The sequence below is a fragment of the Cloeon dipterum genome, chromosome 1, assembly GCF_949628265.1.
Source record: "Cloeon dipterum chromosome 1, ieCloDipt1.1, whole genome shotgun sequence".
Lineage (NCBI taxonomy): Eukaryota > Metazoa > Arthropoda > Insecta > Ephemeroptera > Baetidae > Cloeon > Cloeon dipterum.
The window spans coordinates 14,480,631-14,489,116 of NC_088786.1; the positions used below are offsets into that span (position 1 = coordinate 14,480,631).

At 40.3% G+C, this 8,486-nt stretch overlaps 1 protein-coding gene across 1 annotated transcript; it reads right to left on the reverse strand.

Annotated features, from left to right (window-relative positions):
- Nucleotides 1–2,139: 2,139 nt before the first annotated feature.
- Nucleotides 2,140–4,236, reverse strand: LOC135936760 (zinc finger protein 813-like). Its single transcript, XM_065480096.1, has 3 exons — nucleotides 3,714–4,236; nucleotides 2,296–2,618; nucleotides 2,140–2,226 (listed from the first exon to the last, which is right to left on the reverse strand). The coding sequence occupies exons 1-3, from the start codon at nucleotides 4,234–4,236 to the stop codon at nucleotides 2,140–2,142; spliced, it is 933 nt and encodes a 310-aa protein (XP_065336168.1).
- Nucleotides 4,237–8,486: the final 4,250 nt, after the last annotated feature.

The window sequence follows — 8,486 nt, forward strand, 5'->3', positions numbered from 1 at the left end:
CAGAAGTGTTTTTATTAATAATACGCGACGCTGGCCTATCATCACTCGCTCGGAGCCAGTCCAGTCCCTGTGAAGCGACCTTTTACTTTGTTTCACACTCGGCCGAGTGCTTTGCTACTTTTCTGTGAATTCACGTGCAATTGATTCACCTTGGATCTCGCGCCGCTGTATCATTAGCGGGGCTGGCTGCGTCATTATTTTGATATTAGCATCGCCAGATGTTAATTACACATGCCAGACGCGACCGGCAGCTCCGAGTGCGCGCGGGCAAATTTTTGTTCGCGCCTCAATATTACACGTGTTCGTGTACTCTCGCACACGATGAAGATATCAACTTTTTGCCCGGCAATGCAGATAGCAAAATGGTCATTAGCGCATGCTTTTAAAATTGATGGCTAATTTGAAGTGTGAAACCCTCACGATGAGTCCATTTCAAACGTGAAACATAAATATTACCATTTCCACAAAATGTACCATTTAGTACAAATCACGAAGTAACGGTCCAGAGTAGAAATTCACTCTCATAAACTAAGTACTTTTCAGCTTTTTGATGTGAAAATTATCGCTGGACACTTTTGGAGAAAAAAGGCAAGCCTAATTTAAAGACTAAATTCATATATATTATAATTTTAGGTTTTCACATAATTTAGCTTAAAATCCATCGTAGAAAATTAAGTATTTCAGAGCCTTGTAATATATTAAAATGATAAAAATTCTTCAGCGCATTGTTGTAACTTAACAAATATTGGAATTTAAAAAAAACTAGAGGAAAGGTAGCCCGAGATTGACGCCTATCGATCAGCACGCTCAAGGACAAAAATGTTTCTGACCACTGTTGGGAGATGATTCGTGCTCGCGTAAATTTGAAAATGCAATAGATTACGGAGCACGGCCGATCACGTGCTTGGCTAAGTACAGGGGGTGTTAGTCGCGGTGGTGCTTCTGATCTTTAATTCTCGCTCTCACGGTACCGGCCAGCAGCAGAAGCAACTCCTTGGTTGTTCGACGGCGATAACAGCTATAGGCGCAAGAATTTGCACACTGCGTCAGTAAAAAAATCTATTTTGGCGAAATATTAGTCATGGCCCGTCTTATTTAATCAGGAAAACTTTCATTTATCTGGAAAATAAGGATTAAATAATTGTGAAGTACTGCGTAGATAATTTCTATTTTTGTTTAAATCTGTTTACCCAATAAAGGTTCACAGATTTTAGCGGACGAAAATGGGAATAACATGCAGTTTATTTTCCTTCTTGATTTATGCGTTCCATGTAGAAGATGTCAAACATCTAGTCTGTAGTGAATTAAAATAATTCCGTACTTCCTTGACAAATGTTTTGCTAATTAATTGCTGTGGACAATGAAATTGTACATATATCCTTGTAAAAATTCAGTATGTTCATATTGCAATGTTTTAATCCCTCATAAATATGTCCTTGCAGAGACCTTTAGGCATTCCAGGGTGCGCGCTGAGTGATTCGGGACGCACGATTGCAAGTGGAAATAGCATGTATTTTGAGCGGCGTGTGTGACGGAATGCCGCCGATTTGACTCGTTTTGTTATTATTTCTACTACCGATGCCATGCAGCAGCCGCGGACAGACAGCAGAGGGAAAATCCGATCGTAGGAAGCCCAGGCTTGATGGTAATTGTCAATTTATTCGAGCGGCTGCACGGTCGTGACGACGAGAAGCCGCACGCCGTGCCGCGCTAAAATATTCTCACCACCTACTGTATAATGCAATGTAAAAAAGGCTGCAGCTTGATGCGGACACAGAGAAGAGGCTGTTCGAGGGATGTGAGACATGCGGTCGTTGAAGTTTCAAATTAATTATTTTAATGCTGCCATGTGCAAAATATTTAATTAATAATGCAGATAAAATAAATTTTAGTTAATCTCTTTATGTGTAACCTAACTTAGCTTTCAATAGTTTGGCCACAAATTTTCAGTCGACTTTTCTCAAAGGATGCGTCTTTATTTTTAATACAAAGCCATCACAAAATATGATTACAAAAACAATTTATTGTGTTTCCATACTTGCAAATACAGATACAAAATTTACCTTGATGTAAAGCATGAATCTAGAATTCCATGCTTTGGTTATAACGAAGTCGAGCTAGACAATGCAATTCCATGTGCTAATCCTCCCTGAACTGTAGTTTGGACTTCTTGGAACAAATATCGCACTTGAATAAAGAGTCTTTGGGGCTGGATTTCACGTTTTCCTGATTTGAGTGTTTCCGTTTTTGATGTCTGAGGCAGTTAGATTTAGAAGAAAATTTCAAATGGCAAACATGGCAACGGAACGGTTTCTCTCCTGTGTGAACCAGCATGTGCCTTTTCAGTGAACTGGACCATGGAAATGTGGCTTTGCACACGGGGCAGTCTACTCTGTTGGGAGCTCTTGCGTAAGCGCTTTCGTTCGTTTTAGCTCTCTTGAATTTTTCACCTTCCTCCTCTGGTGAGTTATAGATGGTTTCGACGAAAAATGCAGCCGAACCATTGCAATCTTCATGATCTTCCTCAGAATAAGTTGTAGACTCATTACGAGTGACTGTTTTTTCATCCCTGCTCTTCACTGTTAGATCCAAAGGAGAGTCTTCGTTTGTGGCCAAATCTGTAGAAAAAATAATTTAAATATCAGCACCAGATGGAAGTAATTACAAATCTGGCCAAAATTTAAAAACAAAAATGATATGAAAATCTTGTGGTAGAAAAACAGCTATTTGAACTTTTCACTCGAGGTAGGCAATTCTGCAGACGACGAAGAAATAAACAGACGTGTCCTCGTTGGTTTTGGTTGAGACTTTGAATGTTACAATAGTTTACGACATTGTTTGCTATAATATGACATATGACTAATATAAAATGTACAATCGCATGATTAGGGCGCCAGTTGGAGCCGAAACACGTGGAGAAAAATAAAAGTCTCAACTAAAACCAGCGAGGAAAATTCATTTTCTTTCTTTATCGTTAGAAAAAAAACCAATAAAACGATTTTATCTTTAAATTGGTCTTCGCTTTCGATTTGGTGGGCAAAAAATCGTGACATAAACGCCGCAAACTTATTTATTTGAGTTGTCGGTGCAAAAACACGATTTAGTGCGAACGCACAAAAGTGGGTTTGAACTTTGTGAAAACGTGAAAAACAACACCTCTTTGAGAGGCAGGCTGCGATAGCGCTGTGGCGCTGTGACGCACGAAGCAAACGCGTGCCACCGCGTCACCACCTGCTGCGGCTGGCCGTTCAGATTCAGAGGAGGTGCTCATTGTCAGCTGCGTTTCGCCCTCCAAGGGTAGAGAGCTTTTTACTGTCTTGCTCTTTACTTACCTGTGCTTGCTCTCCGCTCGCACTCATCTCGAGAACCGATTGACGCTTGCCTTTCCCTTGCCTGTGAAACGCAACGCAACGACGTAACCAAGCACCTCTCTGAACGGTCGGCCGGTGGCAGCGCGCGTGTGTCTTGTGCGTCACAACGCAGCCAGCCCACCTCTCAAGCGGTGCTTTTCACAAAGTCCAAACCAGCTTTGCCACGTTCGCGCTAACTCGCTTTTCCATGGTACTGGCGCGAAAGACTACTCAAATATGTCTGTCTAACGCCATGTGTTTATGCCGAGTAATCTTTAGTTGCGCGCCAAATCAAAAGCGAAGTCCTACTTTCAAATATTCTCCCTTTTCAAAATAGAAATAATATTTACTTTAATAACTTACCAGCTCCAGAAGCCAACAACTGGTACTTCTTAAGAAATGGTTCCGCGTTCCAAATAGGAGGGACACCAATGCTTAGGGATGCCAGTGCTATTATGGAAAGTTTGGCGGAGAAGTGCTGCATGACTTCTTCTTGGTCCTTCTCCGCAGTTGCTTCTGCTGCTGCCGGAGTCCAATTTTCCTCACAATCAGGTGTTTGTTGGTTTTCAAAGAGCAATGAGAGCACTTGCTCTTCGCTGGTGATTGCGTGAATTTTGAGCAAGTGCCTCTTACGGTTGTATTTTGAGGAGAATAAATCGTTGCAAAGTCCACACTTATACGGCTGATCTCCTTTATGGGTTCGATTGTGACGCTGCAAAGCGATCTTATTGTTGCTGAAGAAGGGGCATATGTGACACCTGTAAGGTGGACTCGTCTGCGTGTGGTCTTTGGCGTGGCCTCTGAGCGCTCGTAAATTGGGAAAGACCATTGAACAAAGGAGGCATTTGGATTCGTACCAAACGCAGCTAGCTGTGGAGATGTCCATGGTGGCTTGTGTCTGTTGAACGAATGATGATTAAATTATTTTTACTCGGCCTCTGCTTAAATTTCATTAGTGTTAATAAAGCTGCCACAGCTTAATACACATAAAATATCATTAGATGGAAACAACTTTTCTATATTTTCTCAAAACGGGATAGCGCTTAACATCAAAGTCGGCAAAACAACATGTTCCCGTCAGCCACGCAAATATACCCTCCAAATACACCCCTTACGCTCATATATCGGAACAAAAAACAGACTTAACGATTCGGAATCAGAACCAAGAAAACACTTTGCACGATGAAGTTTCGAAACTTTTTTTCCAAAGTTTTGGTTTAACACGATGGTATTCCCAGCATTAGAAACTTTTTTCGAATTTGGATTTTAGGGTACAGTGACGAAACCGCTCATCTAAAAGGGTTGAATATTTTAGGAGTGGGACTCTCAGTGAGAAAAATTTGATCCCATAATGAACGCACTAGAGCCGCGCACGGATGTGCTGCGGAAATAGACCAACTAAAAAAATCAACGCAAATAAAAAAACTGACATAGGGTCGCTGCACTTTACATGCTGAGAGAATGACCTCTGCTGATCTACAATATCAAAGCGAATTCTAATTGCTATAGCAATCGATATTGCCAAAAGCCATAAAGTATATAAATAGGCAACTCAAACAATGTTGCAAATTAAAAGCATAAGCGAGAAAATATGAACCTTAGGGTTTTAAAATTGTATTTGGACTACTGTTTACCATACAGCTAAAAGTGAAATCATATATGTCTTTAAAAGTTAATGCGGTGCTGAATATAAAACAGCCTATATGTATATTTTACAACTATGGTAGTTACCTTTATGGGAACACAATATATTCTCACCTTAGAATTCATTTTGAACGAGCTGCTGGATCAAACTTCTCTTTTGGCCACGAAGCGTTCAACTGAAAAGAACTTGATGGAATAGAGCTGAGATCGAGAAAGGAAACCTTTATGCTTGAGCAACGTAAGGGATGCAAACATCTCGCTTCTGATTGGACGACGTGATTGGTGATGACGTAACCAAAATTTTAAAAACATATTTACGTGACCCAAAGTGAAAGAAAACAACCATGGAGGGAACCCATAAATAACGTGGGTTCAGCTGTAGAGTGTCACGAACTAATAAATCTTATTGTGCTCAAATGAACTGCTTTCTTATGAATTCGTCAGAGTGACCCTCAGTATAAAAGCAAGATTTTAACTAAAAGCAATGTTTCAAAATGTCAAACAAAGGTAAAAAATGCGTCTTATGAAAAACACAGACACGTGTTAAATTTTCCAAGGCTCAAACTCACGTTTTTTGATCGTGCAAACAAGTTTTCTAGGATAAAATTTAACGGTGAATCCAAATCTCCCCGACAGGTGTTGTCGGAGTTTCAAATTTTCACCGATGAAAAAAAATCATATTTTTTCCCATCACCATAGACCATTGGGTTTGCCAGAAAATTTTCCCCCGCATTTTCTGAGAAAAGCCGTGTAATTGTGGCTGACCTTAAATTCCAAATTTTGCTCTCCTGAAAATGTTGTCATTTCAAATCAGAAAAATAACGCCATATTCGGATTCCCCGTGAAATTTTACCCCAGAAAACGTGAAGTTTAATAGTGCTTAACGGCTCGAATTTTTGACTCGTATTCATCGGTGGCTGGCGCGGCAGGTGTGGCTTGCGCAGCTTATTGTTAGCCAGATTCACGGTGGCTGCTCACCTGACAAAATTTGCCGGCTGGCGCGGTGCAGCGCGGCGCGCGGCTGGCTGAGACCTCTAATTAATTTACGCATTGCTGGAGTAAATCGATAGAAAAATGTAAAGTCCAACACATGTAAAATCTTTCCATTTTCTCGCTTTTCTCATACAATTCAAATCATTCATCGGTTTTTGCTCAAATGTTCTATTGTTTTTTTTTCTGAACATTTGAGCTTTACTGCCGTTTTTCACATCCCTGACTGTGAGTGAGAGGCGACCACGGCACGTCCCTTTTCCTCATTCAGCAGTGAGTGTCGAGGCGGTGACGAGTGTTGGTATACAGCAGCAGGTGCAGCAATCACTTGGGTTCTTCTGGTCCAGGAGACGGTCACGTGCGCGCGACGCAATTTCAGCAGTGCTTATTAAATAATTCTGCTGTTGCATGCTTCCAACTTTTCCTTCTTGCGTTCCCACACTCTCGACTGAGACACCTTTTATACGCACTCTTGAGGGTCCCAATCACTCATATAGAGCGATGAAATTAGGGAAAAGGCCACTGAATTAAAATTAATTCATGCGGTCATTTATTTTTGTTTTTCTCTTCCAAGAATCGCAAGCATATATGTGCCCCGAAAAATACAGCGACTGGGCCACTTAAAACCGATTAAAACAAATAGCACAAATATATCTCATATTGAGCTTTCCTTGAATTGGGCATAGAAATTAGAGAGCTGCTTGTTGAGCTGATGAGATTCGGCGTTCAAGTGCGGAGAGAGCACGATTTGGTGGAACAAATAAAAGACAACACACGCGTGCATGCGAGAATTGTCCGAATTAATAACTCTGGAAGCAGACAGCCGCAGGAACGAAAACCGTGGCCTCGTGAAAGAATACCCTTTTTCACTTCGACGTTTTATATATGAACAGTTGAAATTGACAAATTAATAGCAATAATTCAGAGGGCCAAAGTGGCTGCATTCGTTTTGTTGGTCTGGCGGGCGAAAAGAGAAGGAGCTTTCCGACTGTCATAATACCACTCTCCGCAGCTAATATTCCTTGTGAGAGAGTGTGTATCATTGTGTGTTAATAATGGCCGCCCGGTCAACCTTATAAATGGCATTTTTTCTTCTTTCTCGTTGTTGCCCGGTTATATTTGTTATCCACAGCTGGTGTAATAATTTATTACAGAACGAGAGCCAGCTCTCATAAAGTTCCAGCTGCAAAACGCACTTACCCACCGATGAAACCCTTTCTGATTATTTTCTTTATATACAAACAGCTCATTTAAAATAAACAATGCCTGTCGTTTTGATGGAGATGTGATTTTTTGTCCTCGCCACCTGGTAGTCAACCTGTTTATTGAGATACAACTCGAAACTTTAATTTGAATGATGTATAGCATTTATTTAATGGAGAGACTACAGACCACCTGCACTTTAAAATTAAAACAAGACGGTGTGAGTTATAGCATTTTAAGGAGATGACTGTAAAGCCACGGAAAATATGTTTGATTCTTAACCAAGAATCTTCTTGCATTGCCGAATTGAAGGGATGAAAAGAGAGTAATCATCAACAAATTTTATTGAGCCATCAATGATAGAAGTTCTGTCATGTTTTCTCGTTTTTTTTTTATATTTTTGATATAAAAAATTATTTTTTTGAATTCTTACACATTTAATCCCGATTGACTCTGTTCGTTAACAATAACTGATAAAAAAATATCCAAATTGATATTATTGCTCAACAGCATATGTATTATCATATTCAAGTTTAATTTAAAGTGGAGTGACGGATTGAAAATATTCCTTTGCTTGTAAAATTAGATCTTAACTTCATGAATTTCCATAGCCAAAAATCAATAAGATAAAAAGTGTAAATTTGGAGAGGGACGAGTAGACGCACTCCATGCTAATTCAATTTCAGCTCATCCATCTTGCTCAAAGTGAGTGCACATGGTGGGATGACGCTACTCTTCAAGTGCGGAGATGGAAAGTTGATTGCGTAGAATGCCACCCTGAGAGTGAAGCGGGGGTTCAGGCAGCCCCCTGCTGCGAAGTGTGTTTGTTTGCTGCTTGTCGGTAATCACCTCGATCCATCATGCCCAGCCAGGTGTAGCGAGCGGCAATAAAACCTCGGCACGACCACTATATTTCATTTATTATTTTCGGTGCTAATAAAACTTTCCACATTCTCAGACGAATTTGCGATTGCCTCGCCTGTTGGTCCACCGCGATTGTCGAGACAATTTGAAAAGCTTTTGAGAAAAAATTTAAATTGCAACACTTAGGAAATACTCAAAGTATCATATAATTGACTTGAAGGACATTTACATACTTCAAATCAGTTAATTTTTACGGTTAGTAAAATAAAATTTTTAGGGAACCAATGAATCTACTTATGGGCAAAATTAGCAACTTGAACTGTGACGCCACACTTGAGTTAGCTTGCAAGCAGATTTATTACCTGCAATTAACTATTCATTAGCGGCAATCGCATAGTGCATTAAATCAATAAATCATGCCGCTGAAGCACGTTT